Source organism: Cyprinus carpio, chromosome A3 (assembly GCF_018340385.1).
Source record: "Cyprinus carpio isolate SPL01 chromosome A3, ASM1834038v1, whole genome shotgun sequence".
NCBI lineage: Eukaryota > Metazoa > Chordata > Actinopteri > Cypriniformes > Cyprinidae > Cyprinus > Cyprinus carpio.
In genome coordinates this window covers 13,256,749-13,280,529 of record NC_056574.1, presented here as the reverse complement: position 1 = coordinate 13,280,529, position 23,781 = coordinate 13,256,749, and the positions used below count along the sequence as shown (strand labels likewise).

General features: G+C 38.8%; 1 protein-coding gene across 2 annotated transcripts in view; it reads left to right on the top strand.

Moving 5' to 3' along the window:
- Positions 1-23,781, top strand: part of LOC109087189 (noelin-2-like) — a 61,610-nt gene that overhangs the window by 18,017 nt on the left and 19,812 nt on the right. The window contains exon 1 of one of the 2 annotated variants that reach the window (XM_042719164.1): positions 14,370-14,780. The exons of the other annotated variant lie outside the window; for it this stretch is intronic. Coding sequence (XP_042575098.1) covers positions 14,637-14,780 — 144 coding nt within the window. The 5' untranslated portion in view covers positions 14,370-14,636. Of the gene's footprint in view, positions 1-14,369; positions 14,781-23,781 lie in introns of those variants that run through there. 2 annotated transcript variants of the gene reach the window in all.

Genomic DNA, 23,781 nt, shown 5'->3' with positions numbered 1-23,781 from the left:
GAAACTATTGATGTCTGAGTGGGTGAGTTGTTTATTTTGTACTTAGTCCATCCATTTCTATTTAAGTTAATTTCTAGACTAGTTGTGGACATTATAGGTGGGCTTTATCCAATATTTACAGAGTAAGTAGCCTATCATTGTGTCATGGAGGTTTCCTTTTCACCCATATAGGTGTTAATGATGGACAGTGTTAGTGGGTTTTTAATCATCTATATTTAGTAATAATTTTATATTTGCACGGTCAGCTATTTTTGCATGTAATATTTTTTTAAGGAGTCATCTCTTGTCTCCCAGAGGAAACGCCCATGGAGGAGGGATAGAGAGTGAAATCGAGTATGATAGGGATCCTCTGATTTGATAAATGAGGCGACTGTGATGCATGTGACATTTCTCAGAGATTGAGCTTCAAGGCTTTGTCTCCTGCTGACTGCCATGTTCTTTGAGCGATATGGCTTCACTACGATCCAGAGGTGCAAGAAGAGCAGTGGAGGAGAGAAAATACTGACACAGAGAGACAAAGGCAGAGATTAGATTTAAGGAACAACAGCATCCAAGCCATTAAGCTGCATGATGGACGAGAAAAACCCAAAAGAATTCTTGCAGAACAGCCGCTAACACATGCAGCGTGCATGAGCTGCCATCTTAATTCTGAGCTTGTAGCAAGCAAGGACAGATATGTCAGCACTCTGCCAGACTTGGGGGGAGGTGAATATGTCTGCTGCAGGAGGAGGCCCCCCTGGCCACTCAGATGCCTTCAGAATTCTCCTCTCGCTCTCCACACCTCTCTCCTGCAATCTGCCTTGTGCAGCCGTGGGAGAGGAGAAGGGAGAAGTGGAGTTTGACGGGAACAGAGACAGAGAGCTCCTCGCAGCCTGACGTACACATTTTTCTCGTTAGGCTTGCTGGGGATCGATGGTTGCAGTTGGGCTGACACCTTTGTTGGGGCTCGAGCTCTCTGGAAAGCTTTATTAAAAATGAGTGACAGAACAGATCCTCTGTCTGTCTTTATTTCTTTAGCGTGTCTGCTGCAAACTACGTTAGGAAGATGTAGTCAGACGTACAAGTTTCTACTGCCTTTGTCCTCTTGAAATGCTAGTTTCATGTGTAAGGACTATAAATGGTTTTTAGTTATTGTTAAAGGAACAGTTTACCTGAAAATGTCAATTATACAGCCTCATATCATTACAAACCTGTAAGACTTCCTCTCTTCTGAGGAACACACAGAATATTTGCAGAATGTCTATAATGCTCTTTTCCATTCAACACAAATAAACAGACACTGGGGCTACTGGAATGACAAAAAATGATCATTAAAATATCATAGAATAAGCCCATTCATTCCATCTTTGGAGAAAATATTGATATGTCTCATTTGCTGTTGCGCACCATGAGGGGAGTAAATGATAATAGATTTTCTGGTGAACTATCCCTTTAAAATCCTATTACAGAAAAGTAATTCATGCATACATGTTGAAAAACATATTTAGTAAATCCATACTATTTTCTGCTTTAAATTTAACAGATACATACACTTCCTATAATCCTCTCACAGATTCATATGTAAGTTTCACTGTGGTTAGTCATTAGACTAACATACAGTATTTAATAAATGTGCCACGCCAGTGCTTCCAGTAAACATGGAACACTCTGAGAAGGTCTGCAAACAGACATCTTTTAATGAGGAAAAATCCCATGAAGTGTTACATATAAATAAAGGAAAATTTGTCTTTAAGGAGGACTCATTTCACATTCCCTGCATTATTCTGAATGGATTAGCAATGTGATAGCATGCTATGGAAGCAAAGCCAGTATCTCATTGTAATGGGCCATGGCTCTTCACCTAAGTGCACTGCTAATACACTGAATAGAATGAAAAGCTACAGGAGTATTTGCCTGGCATTTGAGAAATCTGAAATTGCTGCTTACAACCCTGCAGAAAAGACCAACTTAGAGTAGCATGAGTTCCCATGCCGGATAGGACTGGTTTATGTCACTTTTTGATGACTATGTGAACTATCCTCTTCATCACATTAAAGAGCCCTCTCATTGCCTGCATATTTTTCCCTGTACTGTCCTTCTTCCTTTAGTTTGTGCAATCATAAAACGGATCAATGAGCTGTACATGCAATTACCGAACACCATCGGTGGGACATGGACCACGAGAGTCCTATAGTAGCCATGAAATTAGTAGGACAAGTGGAGTGAATGGAGACACACACTCGACTTAGTACCATTCTTGACTGCCTTTTACACTTCATCTTATCTTAATGATCACTTTACATCCTTTTTTTTATGCCCAGAACTGAAAAACTAGCATCCTAAAATATTTCACTCGTGTTCTCATTAGTCACTGTCATTTTCTGTCCGCCAGAACATGCAAGTCTAAATGTAACTGGAATTATTTATCGGAAAGGAAGCCATGTGTAGCAATAAACACGTTTCTAAATGCCAAACTAAACACACAAATCTGTGTAGAAACCACTGGCTCTGGACACATTATTCATTTTGAAATTATAGAAGTTTACTCTACACTGCATTAAATGTGGAATCCTTTTTTCCTCCTCAAGAACATTTCCCATTAAGGCGCTGGTCTGGGGATGTGTTGTGATTTATACGTCCGTAGCTTTTCAAGTAATTACAGCAGCCGCCTCATTAAATTATACAGTCTACATTCACATTCATATCCTGCGGAGAAGCAATCTCTGGAAGAAAGTTCACTCGTGTTTCACACCCGAGGCATCTCTAAATCTGCAATGACCCTCACTTCCTAACACCTTTCGATCTCTTAATGACCATTTGCATTCTCACAGTAGCATCATATAAACAACGATGGTTTAATTAGTGGGATTCATCTATTTCTTTTGCGTTGCTGTAATGAGCACTCAAAGAATTTGTGATTTTGTCTGCTAGGGTCCAGTAGGGTCTTTCTGTGCCAGCCTCTCGCCAACATTTAGCTCTAAAACAGCAGTGATCTAATTAGTAATTAGTTTATTACGAGCACTTTTATTATCTTTACCACAGAAAAATGTAGCAGTTTATGGCTGGTTCCTGAACTGTCACTACCCTTACCAAAAAGTAGTATACTTCAAGTTTATTTTATTAAGTACAATAAAGTAAAGTTCAAGTATATTTTTAAGTATACTTTATGTAGCAAGTATATAAATATCAGTGTTCAAGAGGTATACTTGTAAGTGTACTGTTTCAATACTCCTTGGGACTAAATTGGCCAACTTTCTAGTATATAAAAGTATACTTTTAAGTATTCTTTAAGTATAACAGTAGCAAACTTTGAGTACACAACTAGTTTACCTCTGTTTGTAGTTTGTACTACAATTATACTAAAAGTGAACTTATAGGTGTACTGATAGTTTACTAATTAAATACTTTGTACACTTTGAAGTATAGTATCAGTGAACTACTAGTTTAGTAGTTTTATACTGCAAGTATACTCATAAGTTTTCTTTAAGTGAACTTTACATCATACTTCAAGTATACTACTTTGTCCCTATTTAGGTTTTAATTTGTATATATTTTGTTATATGAATATCTGAACATACAAAACATCCAAAGAAAGAACAGGGTATCTGCTTCAAACAAAAACATTTTATTCTAACACTTTTTAAACACTTTAATGTGGGTAAGTTTCTTAAAAAACAAAGAAATAACATTTTGAACAAAAGGCTGAAAAAAGACTATGAATTAGATTTGAGTGGATCAACACCCCAAAGCTTGACTATAATTATTACCTCTTCATCGGTCAACATTTTATTCCATAACGTCACAGTTTTGATGCTGTTTCATGTCAGATGATCGTGTTAGATTACATTTGTTAATATCTGTTGTTTCTTTTTCTTCTTCACTTGTGTTTTTTTAAAAATTCTGTACAGAAGATGTGTCCTAGCACCATATAACAATAAAAACACAGATTCTAGGAGCACAAGTACAGCTCAAATATATTTAGACTTTTTGCAAGTATAAGTCAAGTATACTAAAATGTCATTTTAAGTATATTTCTGAGGAGTACATAAAGCCTATTTCTGAGAAGTACATAAAAAGTAAACTAAAAGCATACTTTTTTTAGTTTAAAAGAAGTATACTAATAGCACACTTGAATAAACTTCTTTTTCGTAAGGGTAGTCTTTCACACTCTGAGTGCTTGAGAGTGAATACATGTACTGTAGTCCCACGGTCTGAGGAAAAAATGACTCCTGCGAGACATGGATTGACACACAAGCTTTATGACACTTGATTTCATCATGTTTGATGTCCTGGAGTAAACATTTTTTTTCCATCTATAGAATGCTAGAGGCCACTGACCCATTTTTTCAAAATCATATGCACTTATCCAGACACGTTTTACAAAAACAGAATATATCTTTGTTTGTTCTACTGTGCTATACTGTAGGCTAGAAAGACTTGAACACTTTGTTTACCTGTGACCCTGCTGCAGCCAAAGCTTCAAAGCAGTCTTATGGTATTATGAGGATACTTTGATGCCAACTTTACTGATCATCGAGGCTTCATTGATATGACAGTATACGTTTACATTTTTGTTTACATTAATGCATTAAGCAGACACTTTATCCAAAGTGACTTAAAAAAGAAGAACAAAAGCAATTGGTCAAAAGTCGAATGATATTTGTAATATACAGTATACAGTACTGTACATGCATCTACAGTATACATGTACAGTATACATACAGTACATGTAAACAAAGTATACATATATGTGTCATAATGACATTTTAAACTGAAGTTATGATGCTTATACATGAATGTGGAATTATAGTCATTGGTAGATCTGATCAGTTCAGTTCAGTTCAGTTCAGTTCAGGGGGGGTTCGCCAGTTGAGTTAAGTCTACCTAAAGCGTCCCAAAGCAATTCCACTGGCTAAAAGTACTTTTAATGAATACTCTACTTAGAGCCTTAAAATTATTTGACGTGTATCACCTGAACTGTAATTATGACCGTGAATGTCTTTTAAACTGTTACACATATATATATATATATATATATATATATATATATATATATATATATATATATATATATATATATATATATATATAACCACAGTTGTAGATTGTGAAATTAAACACTTCTCAACCTTTGTGTTTTTAAGTTGCTTAGTAACCCTTTAGCCTGCTACTAGCTTGGCCTATCCTTTGTTTTTGTTTTATTTTTCAAACTTTAACTCATGTTATGATGTCCAAATATACAATTAATAAGTAATATCAAAGGCTGTGTATACCAAGACAGGAAACATTACGATTTTTAAAGTCGCTCATGTTCACCAAAGCACCAATTTAAAATAACTGATTTACATTTACATTTAGTCATTTAGCAGACGCTTTTATCCGACTTACAAATGAGGACAATGGAAGCAATCAAATTCAACAAAAGAGCAATGATATACAAGTGCTATATAACAAGTCCCAGTTAGCTTAACGCAGTACACATAGCAAGGGCTTTTTAAAAAATATAATAAATAAAAAGAAAACACATAGAACAGAAAAACAATAGAGCAAGCTAGTGTTTGAGGTCTTTTTTGCTTTTGTTAATTGTATAATAAATGAAAAGAAAACAGAATACAAAAAGATTAGAAAGATTAGAAAGTTTTTTTTTTTAAAGAATAGAATTAGAATAGAGAATGCTAGAGTTAAAGGGTCAAATAAAGATGGAAGAGATGTGTTTTTAGCTGATTCTTGAAGATGGCTGAGGACTCAGCTGCTCGGATTGAGTTGGGCAGGTCATTCAATCAGGAGTTTTCTATTGTAATAGACTTTAAAATGCATTCCTGTGAAAACTGAATTCTCAGCATCATTACTCCAGTTTTCAGTGTTACATGATCTTCAGTGAGCCTTAGTAAGCATACAAGACTTTAATAAAACATTTAAATATCGTAATGTTTCCAAACTTTTGACAAGCACTATGTGAATGGAAAACCTGCAACATGTAATATGGTGGCTCAAGGGTGGCTCTAGTAATGCAAGTCCCATCTTCTAAATTAAAGAGCCAATTGCCAATTGGTAAAGTCATTGCTGCATTACTGTTAGAAACTCTGGTTCCCACAGACACCTAAAACTTGCACATAGGAGTGCATATGTGCATTGGTGGGACCAGCCTGAAATATGCTTTGGGACAGTTCATGTCAGACTTATTACTGATTTAAAATATACCATTTAAATGTGTTTTTGCACTTTCATCATTTTCCCCTGACAAATAGATAAGACTGAGACAGCATTTTATGCTATAGCCAATGTTGGCACACCATGGGTTTGAGGTATCGGCCCCAAATATGTTTGTCCATGAGTTCCATGTTGGCCCTATATGAACTGGCCCAAATAATCTCATATATAATCTGACAGGGGCTAATTCATATAGGGCAGACATGGAACCGTTTGAGAAAGCCATTTGGGGCCCATACCTCAACTTCATATCGTGCTTACAATGGCCCTACCATGAAATGTTAAGTGGGGAGTTGGTCTTACATGCCCAAAATAGCTGCCTAGAGGCCTTGCCAAGACTGATGCTGCTGAGTGAACTGATTTTCCTTGATTGAAACTATTGTATTATACTTTTCTCTTTTGATCATGCATCACAAAAAGCTACCCCGCATGTTACAATGCAGACAGCACTGTTCATACTGTAGGTCTAATTCTTTGAGACACTGTAACCAAAAATGCTGTTAGTCTTTGTGACTGCACCATGTTCGTAAAATGTGAGATGGCTTTAGAAGGGCACATCAGGGATTCTAGTGTATTTCTTGGCTATGGTATTGTTTGGGTGCAGCTCTTGGCAGAAATGGATAGGAACAAAATTCAAAGGGAAAAAAAACAATGCTGCCTCTATTGGCCAGTTGTGAGGACGATCTTTGGATATTAAATGAGCGGTTGCCAGAATATAAGCCTTTACCTCTTCTAGAAACTGATTAGAAAGGTAGGAGATATAGATAGCTGCTGGGATTGTGATCAGAGTGATATAAAAGGTTTTTTAAACAGTGGGACCCTTTGGTCCAGTGAAGACCGGCACAGCAAGTTCAGCAGTTTTCTGCTGCGTACACCATCTGATCCTGAGGCACTGTGGATTTCAGCTTCTTTGTGGATAACACATCTGAAGGTTTAAACAGAGTTTACAAGCTCTGTGTAATTTCGGTTACCTGTCATGCTAATTGCCAATAATGCTCCTGGTTCATTTAACTGTGTGTGCCGCTGCGGTAAGGAAAGCATCTGCTAAAACATAAATGCAAATGTAATGGGGGTGCCAGTTTAATGTGATTTACCCAGTAGGATGTGTCAACATGTTTGCTGTATTTGGATCAACGTTCCCATAAAAACCAATCAGATTTTATGGTTAGGCTTAGGATCGCATTTAGGAGCTTGAGTGTTCATCCTTATTAGCCAATAATTTCCCTTTTATTTCAAGTGTAGGTTAGGGTTAGAGATAGGGTTAGGACTGTGATAAGTCGCTAGTAATGTTGGTCCATGGCAAAAAAAGGATGTTGATTCATGCACATTCTACTTGGATAAATCAAGTTGTGTGATAGGGCATAAGAGACTGAATGTTTCCGTGTCAGAAGGTGGGTCAGGCCAACATAGCAGGTGTAGAGAATTGAGTTCACTTGTCAGAAAGAAATTCTCTTCAGCCTCTTGAGTGTTACATGCCATCTTTTGCTCTGCTTGTTCATGGCTGCCATTTTAATTGCCTTTTAATATTTAATTCTGATCTGTTTTTGTCTATTTCTGGGTCCCATGTGAACAATATTATCGGGAGTAATAATAAATAAATTTCACAAATTTCCTGGATCCCGGATATCTCATGTGACAACTTAATAGATATATTTTCCTCTGTAGCGCTAAATGCTCTCCCCTCAAGTGAGTTATCATGCTAGAAGCTGACTTTCACAATTGACTTAAAAAAAAAAAAAATATTGGAACTGCCCTAATAATCTGATTATTAGGTTCCATGCAAGCACAGCTACTGAAAGTAACCTTTTAAGTCCCATTAGCAACAAATAATTGGCTAATGCTGCACATGGGCTTAGTTCGACTGACTAATTGAAAAAAAAAATCGAGCATAATCATTGACTTAAAATCCCCACTGGGTCATAATACTTTTGCATAATCTTGTCAGTACAGGTTTCATGTGTTACATATGGGTAATAGCTTTTCAGTGCTTTCTCCTTGGTCTAATGGTTTATAGTGACACAGTTTGAATACAGAGGAATAGTACATACTGTACTATGCAATATAGTACATAACTGTCAGCACAGTACAATCCCACCATGTGTCAGTGAGCTGTGGCTAGCTTGGAAAATCTCAACATGGAGTGATTCTAACTTTCAACCATTTAAAGGTTAAAGGTTTACTTCCATTTAAAAAAAAAATAGCACCATTTAAAGAGAATAAGTCCAGCTCAAATAGGGAGTTGCTTTCATTCAGCTTCAAACTGAAAAGCCAATTATTTTCAAAGACAGTGTCAAGGCCAAAGCCAGAAGTGGGCAGACAGGTATTTAGAGGACATGCATAACCGTGTGGGGTAACCTCAATTAACAGGCCTTCTTGTGGCCTTGGCTTCCTCTCACTCAGGTTTAAGACACCCAGTTTTCTGTCAGTAATTAGTCAAATTACAAGAAGGTTTTTTAAAATTTTTTTTTTTTTAATTTCCCACCACAGAATGAATGTTTGATTAGTTCAGATCAGCAGGAAGGGTCAGCGTGTCGAGTCAGTGTTCACGGGCAATGTTATTCACAGAATTAATCTCCGTGGCTCTGGGTGTAATTGGGTCACTGAAGCGCAGAAAATGCGAACGGTAATCATTGTAATCGGTTGTGAGATGAATGTGCACAGCATCATTAACTCAATGGGGAGGCAAAGCAGTCTTATTCTCACCTAGAGAGACAGCGAGGCATTCGGCTAGGTTTAAAGATCTCTTTCTCTTCGTGCCTATTGACTCATCGTGGCATACAGAGGGACTTGTCATAAATAGAACAGGCCAGGATGCTATTGCTTTGGCTCTGTGTCCCCTCACAACAGCAGCGTTGAGCCATATTGGCAAAGGATGTGAGGAGAGGAGACTGCTTGGCTCTATTTGCAGTCATGTTCTGCCCTGTTCAAACGCTGTGTGCATGTGTGAGCTGGTGCTTGCAAGGTTGGAAAAACATCTTAAATAAATAACAGTGCCATTTTTATACTCCTTAAAAGGTGAATTAATTTCTCTGCCACTCGTGGCAACAAGGGAAATTGCAGAAACAATGATTGGCTATATTTGGAAGAGTATCCTATTATTTTGCTATATATACAGTATGTATAATGTGCAAAATATGCAAATTTTCTGTATGCATAGTTTATTTAGATGACCTGCTGCATAAGCAGTATCCCACAGAGCACACTGCGGGAGTGCTACATCCCACAATGCAATGCATTCAACTTGATCATGAGTTTTTCAGTAGACAAATGAAACAATTAATTTTAGACATAATTAATTTTAATTTTAGATTAATATAGACATAATTAATTTTAATATAATTAATTTAGATCTAAGACATTATTACTAATTAGATTAGATATTACATTAAAAACAGAAGTAGCTATGGATGCACTATACATCAATACCATTTCAGTTTTCAATATTACAGATTATTGATATTTTTCATTTATCATATAGGTTGGATGTATCAGCAAATATACGATATTTAATAGTTCATGCTCATGTTTTTACATTATTAGATTACATTTGCTGTCATCTTAAGCTTAAGCTCACTTAAATAAAAAAAAAACATTTTCATTATGAACATTATGTTGTGATGCCTAAATTTACTTGTATTTTTTAAAACTAATATCAATGTATGTATATATATAAATATATATATATATATATATATATACATACACACACACACATATATAAATCAATGTATTAAAAAAAAAATAAGCTGAAACTGAAATACTTATAGTTAACACTGTATATTAACCTTGGATAGGAGAAAATATTTTAACATAAAAAAATACAAACTTTAGCTTTAAGCGTCTACTCACACCCATCACTCATACAAGGAAATTACACACCGCATCCCTACAGCATCAGCTCTCAAAACCTCTTCTGCAACCGAAGTGCTTCATCTCACAGACCATTCTGTTCCCTGCTGAGCACTAGCTCAATGATGCTGCCATTTTAGACATATTTATCATGGGAAAGGTAATGCTGGCATAAAATAGGAAGACAAGTTTAACCAGCCGGTGGCCTCAGTCATCCCTTATTCAGCACTGTCAATGTCGGTTTGAAGCACATGGATAAATGCATAACAGGCCTACATCACAGCACTGAAATTTCTCAGAACACATAACAGGAGTTGATGTGTTCAGGGTGATGTGACGCTGCAAGATCCAGGGCTGGCGGTGACGGGCTGCATTATTTAGCGGGATTTGGGCAGTAGTTATGTGCTGGCAGAGGGAAAGTGAGATGGCGTTGCATGTTATGTGTGCAGTGGTCTCTCGAGCAGCCACTGTGGAGCACACGCTCTCAGGAATCTCTGTTGTAAAATCACACACGCACAAAGCATTTACTATCCGTACTGATCTGTATGCAACAGCTGCAGTTCTGACCTGAGCTGCATATAGATGCATTACAATTGTGATTATGTGAAGAGGAATCTACTATGATTAGGGAAGTTCACGTTAAAATAAAAATTCTGTTAGCATTGACTCACCCTCATGAAGACTGACTTGTGGGTGAGTCAGTGATGATGAATATCATTTTTTTTTTGTTGAACCATCCCTTTAAAAAAAGGTTCAGCGCTTGTTGATGTGGAAAACAATGCCTTTTGTAGTTTGTTGTGTTTGCAAACTGAGAGAGATGAATATTTGATGTGTTGTTGGCTGAATTCTTTGTGCATGTGCAGGTGTAGGAAAGCATCTACAAGACAGTGACTGTGGTCTTGGACATGCCGAGCAGACACATTTATTATGGTACAGGTTCTTGAATAGTAAATCGGTGTCCTTGGAGAGGTTCTGAGGCCATTTGGGAAACTCTAGAACTTTACTGCCATCTGCAGGTAGCCAGAAGCACTGCGCTCTGCAGCTGAAGTTCATTTAAATTGTGTGAACTGATTAAAAATGCTCTTTAAACCAGAAGCCCTGAAGGCAAGCGCCACAATCAGATTTTTAATGAATGTTTAGCACTGAATGCTCGATAAACACGGTAGCCTGCATGCATTTGAACAGGTATGTGTGTTTGTATATGTGTGCTGTGCATGTCTGCTTGTGCGAATGCATTCTTGCAACTTGTATGTGAGGCCGCGTTAGTGTGTGAGAATATGAGTAAGATCATTAATGAGGATGTGAGCGCTGTGGACAGAAATAGCAGACTGAGAAGCCTGCGGGGCAAGAAGGGAAGAAACTCAACAGCAGCTTGTGACTGCAGCAAAAAATGCACAGCTGTACAGTTCACATAGTCAGAGTTTAAACAGGAGTGGATTGAATAATGCCTGCATAAACCAAGGGGATAAAGTTTGGCTGGTTAGCATGACCCTGCTAGTATATTCCCTAACTAAAAAACCTGGTTACTAAAAGCATATTTTGCCACATTAAAAAGTAGCCGTATATTTTGATGCAAAATTTCTATAGCTAAAATTTAATTATAATATATTCTCCTGATTCTGTTTTAGGGGATTATTAAAAGGAATAATTCACCCAAAAATGAAAATTTACTGGTTCCATTAATACAACAAATACCAAACTCTCTCACATTTCGGTTGTGATCACAACACATTTAAACAATGCAGACATCACATTTAGCACTTAGACTGCACTCTAAATAAAACTGATAACCATACTCTGCTGCTGTGTGAATGTAACCATGTCAAATCTCACTCTGATCTCATTAAGATGAAGTCATGATCCTTAATGGTCAGAACAAAAAGCATGTCTCCTTGCTGATTCTACCTGTTCATTCACAGGAGAGATGGGGCCTACTGCCATCTATTGAACAATAGCATCATCTAGTGGACATTAGCACAGAACAAGCAACTTGATCATGCAAAACCCCATTACCACAAACGACCTCATGAAATGTATTCAGTACTGAGAAGGGCAGTTTTGTGTTTACTTTAATGATTAGAAGAATGAGAAGGTTGTTTGTCCTCTGTTTCCAAAATCAGTTCTCACTCTGATACATTTTATGAGGCTATCAAACGCAGGCCAGAGTAATATACTGTTGTACTGGAGAAAACAGCAAGTGCTAAATACATCTAACAGTATTTGGATACTTAGTGTATATCCATATCTAAATAACCTCAGATGAACTGTCAGCATCTCTGTCTTAAAGTGTGTTAAAAATGTGTTTTCACTCATAAAGAAGGCTAATGTAGCTTTGGTGTAAACCTTCAGTTTGTGAGGTTAGTGTACTCAGGTGGGTGAAAATGATTCACCCTACTTAAAAAAAAAAAAAAAAAAAAAAAAAAAAAAAAAAATACCCCTACACAGAGAAACATTATTTTGGAGGTCATTGAAATAAAACAGTGTTGCTTGCTCTCTCTTTGCAAGTAAAACTTGTGAAAGCTGTGGGTGAAGTGTTTTTAGTGTTCAATTTTACTGCTTTTTTTTACTGCTTTTATCCAAAGCAACTTTTTATCAATATGTGTGTTCTGTGAGTATGAAACCCATGACCTTGGCATTGCTAGCACTACCAGTTATAGTTATACATATGCGGTATATGCTAGTGTATGATAAAGATGAAAATTCTATGCATGTTCAAATGTCTCTAAACCTGATGTGTATGTAAGTGCACATGAGATTTTTTTCTGTTATTGCGAAATGGCAACTGTTGATTGTAGCACATAAAAATGTAAATTTCAGTCTTTTCCTCATACAAGGTTATTGCGGGGTCTACTTGTACAGTGCCTCTGGTAATTTGTAAAACTTTGAGACCCCCATTCATTTTAATTATATGGTCATTCTGCCAAACATATTTTGTGTTCTACAGAAGATAGATAGTCATAAAACAAAAATAAAAATACAAAAAAATAAATAAATAAATCTGAGTAAATGACCATTTTTATTTTGGGGTACATTTTTACAAGTGGCTTGTTGCTAGGGGGAAAAAAATAATTGTTGATAATTTTATTATCTCTAAATGGTGGTTTCCCATTGACAATCCATTTTATTGTCGTTTATATTACTGAGAAATCAGGTTCAGAGGAACCTTTGGATTCCTATTGATGTGATACAAAACAAACAAAACAGATTGCTCTGGAAGCCTGGCAGCCAGCAGGCTGTGACTAGATATTACTGTACAGTCTACAGAGGGCATAAGATACATGTGTATCTATGTTATGCTGTATAAATTGTCAGGTTTGCCATATACTCTTGCCTGCCAGGCAGTGCCATGCCAAACTCTTAATTTTACAGTACTTGCAGTACTCACATACAAACACATGATGGCAGTGTTGAGGTTTAACTCAAACGTACAGCTGCATCAGGTGAGTTGAGACCACACAGAGTCTCAGGCAGCTGTCACTTTTCATTGATTGTTGTAATTCTGCTGCAAATCTCAGTCACTCAATAAAACACCTGCGGCCAATAACTAGTGAAGATAAAACAAGCTATTAACCAAAATTTAGGTATTATAATAGAACAGGTTGTTTTTAAAGAGTGGGGAAAAGTAAAGAGTTGTGACATTGTACTACTTAAGGCTTGAATGACAGTGCTCCAACAGTTCATCGCTCAAGGTTAAACAGCCTCCACGTGGCTCATCTGTTTAATTATGTGACTTATGTGGCTTCAGGCTGGGGGTGATGGGAGAGAGCGAGAGTGGCCTGCATGGCTAAGCTGCTGATGGACTGCAGTCAGCTCTGGTTAGTGCCAAGTACCAGCTCCGTGCCCATCCGCATTCAGATTTCCCATTAATCTTAGGGAGTGTCAGAAGCACATGTGATTGATGAGCTGTCAGGGGAAAGCCGTCGACTGGAACGCCTCATACTCTTCCTCATTAAACACTCCAGGAGTACAGCTCCTCTTCTTCACGCTCATAGAAACAAGCCACTCATGGAGAGAGATCCTAATTTAGCTCGAGCTGTGAGCTGCCTCTGTGCGGTTGTGAGGGAAGACAAACCCTTCAAACAGCGAAAGCTTCAAACAGCTGATTGTTGCACAAAGATCTGCCTCTCTGATTTTTTGTGCTCACAAAAGAGAGGGATCAAGAGGCGCAAAGGAGTAAGAGGAGAGGAAGAAGACAGAAGGATGGATGTGGAACAAGGCTGGAGAGAGACGGGGGAGGGGAGGGAAGAGGAAGGGAGAGAAAGAGAGAGATAGATGCAGCCAATGCGCAGCCCAGCATCTTGAAAGAGAGAAAGGAGAGAGAGAGAAGAAGGGAGGGAGAGGGAGCAGAGGAGTGCGAGTCAGGCACTGGCAGTCACTCTTCAGCTGAAGAATAACGTGTTTTGTGCATCGCTGTGATGCCGTTGGATCCAAGCAGCTGGTACATGTGAGCTGGTTTTGAGACTCTTGTGTACACGTGCAGCCGCCAGTCCCTTGGCTGGAGGTAGAGGGAGGAGGAGGGTGCATCACGCTGCATCTGGACCCCGGCGCCAGGGAGTGTGGGGGGGCACTAGGGCCAGGCGGCCGGCTGGGGGGGCGACATGAGCGTTCCGCTCCTGAAAATTGGCGCGGTGCTCAGCACCATGGCCATGGTCACCAACTGGATGTCCCAGACGCTGCCCTCGCTGGTGGGGCTTAATGGAACCACCATCTCCCGTGCAGGCACCTCGGAAAGGATCGTCAGTGTGCGTAACCCTTCACTTTTCTACTCTTCGTGTCTGTTTATCTGTCAGTGTGTCTGTTTGCTCATCCGAATAAGCCAATAAGTCAGGACCTTTTGTGTTAAAGAGTAGTTACACTCCTCTGTGGTTACAATCCTCAGAGATTTGCTAGACAGGCTTTTAGGGGGATTTTCCGGGGCGAGAGGCAGGTAAATTGAATGCGTGTCTGGCTTTGGGGTTGTAACCACTCCTCTGTGGTTACAATCCTCAGAGATTTGCTAGACAGGCTTTAAAGGGCATTTTCAGGGTGAGAAGCAGGTAAATTGAATGGGTGTCTGGCTTGGGGGGTTGGTTACAGTGGAACTGATGGCTGGTGTGGGTGAGTGATTCTCAGTGGGAGATGATAGACGAGGAAGTTATACCCAGTGAGATTCATGACTCCTGTGAGGATATCCTCACTTGGCGGGGGAGAGGAGTTAAGTACCTCATGACTGATGTTCAGGTCAAATAGAGACAGGGAGGCATGTCTCCATGAGGCAGTGTCTCGTCTGCTGGAGCTGATGGTACCGAGACATGAGGTTAGACTTTAATAGCATTTTGAGCCAACTCTTTTCTTCCAAAGAGGCACCATTTCTTTTTTTTAACACCCCCTCATGCTCTCTTTTTAATCAAATCCACTATGGTTTATTTTTTTATTTATTTTTTTTGTGAACTGTGCACTTTGTCTCTGTCCATAACAGAATTAAGTGCCTTGTCGGAGAGAGGCCGGGCCTTTGGCACTGTCAAAGCTGTCACATTTAAAGTAAAAACACAGAAAAAAAAAAAAAAACGAACAAAATCAAAGTAAGACTATAGAGCAAGGATGTCAAACTCAATACCTGGAGGGCCAGAGCCCTGCAGAGTTCAGTTTAACCCTAATCAAAACACCTGATCTGACTAATCAAGTCCTTCAGGCTTATTTGAAAACTACATGGTATGTGCCTTGTGAGCAGGGTTGGAACAAAACTCTGCAGGGCTCCGGCCCTCCAGGAATTGAGGTTGATACCCCTGCTCTAGAGCTAAGCACTTTCTTATATCTTAAAAGGTTAAGTAAGCACTGGCTGAAATTTAAACCTTCCCAATTCTGCCAGAATGTAAGTAATTATCTTGCATGTGTGAGTGTGTATGCTTTTGTTTTCCAAATGTTGGGTATTGAAAAATGAGACCAAGTGTGAGCAGGAGGAAGAGGGTGAATGGAGAGTGAGATGTGATCCCTGTAACGTTTTCTGGATCATTAATGTTGAGAGACTGCCTGGGGTATCTGCTGTGTAGTATCGGAGAGCAGTGAACATCACACACCCGAGCAGCCGGCGCCCCGGGAGCAGTTGGGGTTCAGTGCCTTGCTCAAGGGCACCTAATTGAGGGTGGAGACCATTTTGGGGTATTGAAGGGTGGAGAGAGTCTTGGCATTCACTCCCCCACCCAGCGTAGCTTATGGCCAGGGGAGTCACTCGCATTCCATCTGGATGAGAGAGGAGACGCTGTAGGGGTCGTTTGGGTCGGTCAGGATGCCTACACTGATTTCCATCTGTCTTAGAAGAGGAGCCTGCCGAAACTGTCTATCACAGCTTTGTCTAACACGTTCACACTCGCTTTGGAAGACTGTTACTACTCACCACAAGCTAAAAGCTGTAGGGATGGAGCCTTCCTTTTCTGTAGAGCTGTTTAACATGTGGAATTCTACAGTCAACACCAACACTGCTTCATATCAAGCCAGATTAAAATTTGATTTAAATTTGATGATTAAAAACATTCCGACTTTGCTCTGTAAAGCCAACAGTCTTGACAAATTTGGCTTTACAAGTTAAATATATTCATGTGAACTTCAGGAATTTCAATTAATTTAAATTTACACTTGCTTACAATCAAATTAGAATCTGCAATTCTGCATCCTATTTGCTACTTTGATTTAAATTTAATTCCCATTAAAGAACTGAATTGGCATTTAAAAGGCATTCTCAGTTCAGTGCTGAATGTCGCACAAATCTAAAGCTCAGGTTACGTGCAAGCTCCAGAAATGTGATAATGCCTATTTCAAATGGCTGCAAAGTGGAAACTATTGGAAAATGAGCCAAAATTGTTCAGGACATTTATTTATTAAGCTAAAGTGGCACCCACTGAAGCTCCACTATCGGTTGTCATCATTACCCAAAACACATTAGCATTTGTGAACTTCCCCCGTATCTCAATTCAAGCAATCACTTTAAAACATTGCCTCACCTCACCTCACCTCACCTCAAGGAAAATCCAAGGGGAAATTTGCATACATAAAAAAAAAAAACTTCCCTGAAGCGAAGGCCTTCGTTTTTAGATTTGAGGCATTAGACAGATGTTACTCTCATGCCGGGGACTCATTTATTCTCTGTGATAAGTGTGAACCCATCCAAAGCGATCTGGCTTTGTATAGGCTCAAAATCTAATCTCAGAAGCAGTTTGCTCTCAGTCAGAAAGAGAGATGCATCCCTCTGTTCTTGAGATGAGGTGATGATCATGTGAAATGAGCTGCAGAATGGAGGTGTGGTCCGTGAAGCAGAGTGACTGATGGACTTGTAGCAGGCTGCAGGGATATCCTTTATTCTCTTCAAATCAACTTGTCTTCCATGCTGCCATGATGATCTTGGACCCACATGACTATCCAGTCGACCATCATGTCACTGCTATGCGTTAAGTGTGCCGTATTCCATCAGCTCCGAGCAACAATCACACCATGCTTCACTTGCTCTTTTTTGCCCTTCTCAGCTCAGCTGCTAAGTCATGTGAACTTGTCACTTGTAGGGATGCATCGATCCCATACTCAGGATCGGTATCGGCTCCGATACTGGCATTTTCTGCGGATCGGGTATCGGTCAGACGAGACCGATCCAAATCAGATATTGTGCGTATACTATTTTGTGTTATTGCTGAGCCCCACGAAAGGCACAAAAACATTATAATGCACCAAAACGTTTTTGTGCACTATATTTTAAGTGTTCTGAAGCTGTTCCATAGTTCAGTGTGAGGTACAGATTAATATTTAAATCATTAAATTCAAGTTCAACTAAACTCTTCTTTCCGCTGTGGCTGTCTGTCATCCTCCATTCAGCAATCAAACTGCGTGTTGCGTTAGGTTACAACAGTCAAAACGATGAAACTCTCTTCAAGAGCGCACAATAATTGAGGTTTAAAACTGTTCAAAGAAAGGGCTCAATAAACAAATGCACAGATTTAATACACTACATATCAATATATCTTCCTTTTGTACCTAGTGATGTCCGGTTTGCGAATGAATCGTTCGATTTAACCAGTTCTTCTTAGTGTACCGGTTGAACCAGTTCACCAAATCGGACTGAATCGTTTGAAACGGTTTGTGTCTCCAGTAAGCATTAATCAGCAAATTACTTCAGTTATTTAGTTTTTTAACGTGACTAACACTCCCTCTGGGTCGAAATCAACCAATATCCCGGGGGGATTCATTTACTCAAACAGTACACTGACTGAACTGCTGTGAAGAGAGAACTGAAGAGAACTCGAGCAGAGCAGCTTGTGTGTTGTACCAACTTTTCTATGTGGACTTGCAGGGCCGTGCAGCTGTTGCTGCCTTTATTACTGCTATACATTTAAAAGAAAGTCTTTTAGATTTCTATATAAATGTATATACTTGTTTTTTCATGAATGTATTTTAAAACAACACAAAGAGCAATGTGTAACATTTTACCAGAGTTTAGACTCTCCGTGGGACTCGAGACCGTTGAGTAGTGCAGGTGTCGCTCATTTCCAATTACTCCGACGGCCTTAACCCGTTCCCACGGCTCTCGGCATCACAATCACGTCAACACAGAGAAGTATAGAAATTCTACATTGATTTAAAAAAAATGTCCTGGTATCGGACTGGATCGGTATCGGATCGGTCTGAAAAAATGCTATCGTTGCATCCCTAGTCACTTGTAAAGATCATCACTTTAAAATTTAAAACGGCGACAAAGTCACTTTTTTTTTTTTTAGAAAGCTAATCTACAAATTACTTATTTAAGTTACACTTCACCTATAAGGAGAAAAAAAACTCATGTAGGTATGGAAACTACCTTTAGATATAAACAGCAAGAGCAGCAGAGCTGCACAAAAGCAAGTATATAGGAATGTCTCAATACCGCAATTATTGCTGGTTAAAGAGTTTATTATATGTTTGTGTAGGCGAATGTGTGTGGCAAATACCACTGGTTCAGGGGTGAGTCTGACACTACCTGTCTCCTCGATTATGAGAAATAAATAAGAGGTGAGTGAGAAGCTGTAGGACAATTTGCAACAAATGTGTAATGAACAAACGCTTAACAAAGCCATGATATCAGCTGCAGTTTCATTTTCACTGGACCAAAATATTAAAGGACTGTCACAGAAACCGATATGCATACTGTACATAAGCACCAGAAACAACATTCTGCTAAACTCTACTGACTCCGTGGGAATTGGAAACATGGGGAGCTTTGGAATTTTAAGAGTGGCTCAGCTCTGTCTGTTAGGAAAACAGCAAAACACAGCTCTGCTCAGCCGTTGCTGATGAGAAAGTGAGGTTGAATCACTTCGGCTGCTGTCACCACCACACACACCCACAGATGACAACATTGAGATTCACAGCCTTGAAGGGACATCTAATCAGACTCACCTTAGTCTTCAGGTTTATTTACTATTTGGGCTGATCCAAAAGGTCAAAGTGTTGCTGATTACCCTTACCAAAAAGTAGTATACTTAAAGTTTATTTTATTAAGTATACTTAAGTAAAGTACAAGTATATATTTAAGTATACTTTATGTAGCAAGTATACAAATATCAGCGTTCTAGTAGTATACTTGTAAGTGTACTGTTTCAATACTCCTTGGGACTAAATTGGCCCACTTTCTAGTATATAAAAGTATACTTTTAAGTATACTTTCAGTATAACAGTAGCAAACTTTGAGTACACAACTAGTTTACCTCTGTTTGTAGTTTGTACTGCAATTATACTAAAAGTGAGCTTATAGGTGTACTGATAGTTTACTAATTAAATACTTTGTACACTTTGAAGTATAGTCTCAGTGAACTACTAGTTTAGTAGTTTTATACTGCAAGTATACTCATAAGTTTTCTTTAAGTGAACTTTACGTCATACTATAAGTATACTACTATGTCCCTATTTAGGTTTTAATTTGTATATATTTTATTACATGAATATCTGAACATACAAAACATCCAAAGAAAGAACAGGGTATCTGCTTGTAAACAAAAACATTTTATTCTAACTTCATGCTAGAACATTTAAACACTTAAAACACTTTAATGTGGGTAAGTTTCATAAAAAATAACATTTTGAACAAAAAGCTGAAAAAAGACTATGAATTGGATTCAGAATGATAATCAAAATGTAGATGGAGTCATTCAACACCGCAAAGCTTGACTATAATTATTTCCTCTTCATCGGTTGACATTTTATTCCATAATGTTACAGTTTTGATGCTGTTTCATGTCAGATGATCATTAAAAATAACTGTTGTTTCTTTTTTTCTTCTTCACTTGTTTTTTTTTGGGGGGGAATTCTGTATAAAAGATGTATACTAGTGCCCTCTACCGTATAACAAAGAAAACACTGATTCTAGAAGCACTAGTATAGCTCAAATATATTTAGACTTTTTGTAAGTATAAGTCAAGTATACTTAAATGTCATTTTAAGTATATTTCTGAGGAGTACATAAAAAGTAAACTAAAAGCATATTTTCCTATTTTTAGTTTAAAAGAATAAACTTCTTTTTTGTAAGGGTAGCCTTGTTAGCCCATGTTGGTAGATGCTGTTACAACATCTGTGACTGTGAAAAGCATGTTTCTCCATCTGCGGTCAATCAAAATTAGCTGTATTTTATTTATTTATATTTGCAAGCACATATATTCATTTTAATAAAGTCTGTTTGGTTTTGTTTTGGAGCACTCTTAAAAGAATATAATGGACCTTAAAAAGTTTAGGATATCAGCTAGTGTATGTTTTGGGACTGTGTTTGTTATTGTGGTGAATCAGCCAATCAGCGCTGTCAACGCTGTCATCAGCACAGCCCCAAAGTGATTATTCACATGGTATTAACAGCTCAGGTGATTGGCTTAAAAACTTAAGTGGTCCAATAAGCTAAGATGGCAGTCCAGCAACCGCCATTCGGATGAACATAAATGCTAATGTCTAATAGCTTTCTCAATGTAATATAAACCTCATGGTTCCACCTCAAAAAGGTGCTGCTGAACAGGAAACTACTCTTGGGCCTGGTTTCACAGACAGGGCTTAGGCTAAACCAGGATTAAGCCATAGTTTAATTAGGACACTCAAGTCATTTTTATAACCATGCATTAGAAGAAACATTACTGTGGTGCATCTTGAGACAAAACAAGGGCACTCGCATTTTTTAAGATCAATCAGTGCTAGATTCTTTCTGTTAAAACAGCTCAAACTTACATTTTAGTCTGGGACTAGGCTTAAGCCTTGTCTGTGAAACCGGGGATTGATGTCTTTGACGATAAGATGAAGGACTGTGAGCAACCTTCACATAATTATTAATATTCCTGTAGTTAAGACACCTATAAATCATATTGATGCGAGACCCTGTCCTTGACTGGCACATTTGCAGATCTGAAGAAGCAGGACTTTATTGGAGTGGAAGCTCTTCCAACACTTCAGTCACATTATCAATACCATGCTCAAAATTGCTAGCTGAAACCATTATTTTCAGAGGCAAAAGCAGGGCAATCTTTAAGAGAGCCTGTAGGAAACTGAGCATCTAAATGTTCTCAGAGGACAAACAGAGTAATATCTCATTCCCCAGTTTTCTGCTGTTCTATTTTTGTGTCTTAGAACAGTGGTTCTCAAGTCCAGTCTTCGTGTACCAACACTCCGCATATTTCGCATGTCGCTTTTATTTAACACACCTCATTCAGATAACCAGCACCTTAGTAAAGAGCTCCATGAACTGTTTTCCGATTGACAGGAAGAGCACAGGAAATTTGTTGAAGTTTTCTTCACTATGGAACATTCATTCATAGATTTGCACTACGCCACGGCCTGCAGCATCTCCACACATGGACGAAACTTACTAGAGAAGTGTGAAGTGTGACATAATATAACTCTGTAAATAAATACAATTTAAATTTTAAATTCAAGTCTTGTACACTTTAATGCCCTTTGAATGGAACATATGCTTCCTTCGAACTGGAATCATGGCGGAATATCCCATGATGTCCATTTCGCAGGGCACTTACTGTATGGTCTAATAGAAGAAACGTCTGAAGTGATAAGAGATACATACAAAATGTGCAGAGCGATGCTACGTGAGGACTTGAATTAAGGAACCACTGTTTTAGAGCTTAGAGAGGGAAGACTGGCAACTGTGTTTATGCAGGACATTCATGTTAATGCATCAGAATCTGTGTTTTACAAGGATTCTGGATATTTATAGTTGTTCATGAGTGTTATGGAAGTATGTTACAATAGAAGCAGTGCTCGGAGCTATGGTAGAAGCTCACATCCATGTTAAGAGTGGAGACAGATGCCAATGTTGGGCTTCAGGGTAATATGTAATCACAAAGCTCCACTCCACAGCCTTATGTTGATGAAAAACAGAGACAGAGAGAGAGAATGGTAAAAAAGGCTCAGACAAACAAAAACACACTAAAGGACATCTAAGGAGAAAAATAAGGCAATTTTCTCTCTCCTTGTTACTGTGGAAACCTGGGTTTACAGAACACCAATAAAGGTCTTTCTGTAGAAAACAACTCGTGGCCATCGACACTCGTGGCCATCTCCCACACGCTTCTTATGAAAGAAGTAATAGACTTCCTGTCCCTTTCATGAAATGGAGCCTACAGATTTACGATCTCATTTATGTCCAGACTACAGTGCTGAGCTCAGAGATTGGTCTAATGAAAACTGCCCTAGGTTCAAACCCACAGACGTCTCGGGGGCCAAGCGTGCCACTGTAATTGGTTAATCTTTTCTGTAATGTGTTAATAGCAGCCACAAAGTAAAGGCCAGCAGGAGATCATGAGCAGAAGTGGCGACGGGGAGTGAGAGGAAGCGCAACTTCCTGCTCTCAGTGCCTATTGATCAGCTTCCGTTTTCGCAATTGGACATTGATACCTGGGTAGCTTCTCCTCAGTAGGGAATGTGTGGGATGTGTGTGACGGTTTCCAACTGAGCCGAGGCTGAAGATCAGACTGCAGGATCGAGGCTGGTAAAGGTCAAACAGTGTGTGTGGCTCACAATGAGGGCTGGGCACGTAATGAAGCTGGTGTCAGGCTTTGGCAGCGGTTCGGCTGAGTAAGAAACTGCCACTCTAGGTCTGAAATTAGATCGCAGCATCTTCCCCCTCAGCAGCTCTCTGCTTTCACCCAGTGCCTTTTTTTTTTTTTTTTTTGGTGTTTCTTTCCATCCTGCTCACACAAACACTAGCTGCGGCATCTTGTTATCTGTTGCCCTCACACCAGGTTCTATCCTCCTTTGGTCTGTTGTTCTCGATCTCTCGGTGTGCTTTTTTCCATGCCTTTCACTTGTTTTTTTTTTGTGTTGGAGTACAATTGAGGTGTTGGTTAAGTGAGCTTGGACCGGTGGGACATCAATTTAGGGTCTCAACTTGCCGATTATTCCTTTGTGATGCCTAGGACACCATTTAGCTATGATGTTATCCCTATAGAGTGAAATGTGCCAGATTGGTTTCTGATCTCCCATCAGTCTTTGCTCTCAGTGCTGCTCTTATCCTTGTAATGTGTAATGGCTCAGAGCTCAAAACAAATTTAGGCTCCCACATAGTGTTCTGACCAGGTACAACAAAACAGCTTTCCAGTGAAAATAAATCTTTCTGTAAACTAAAAAGGCTGCGCAATGTGACAAATAGGGCCTCAACTAAAGGTTACTTAATAATCGTTTATTTATTACTCTGTTAAGGATTTATTTGATTAATTGATTAACCAGATGGAAAAAATCCCAACTTTGTTACCATTTTTA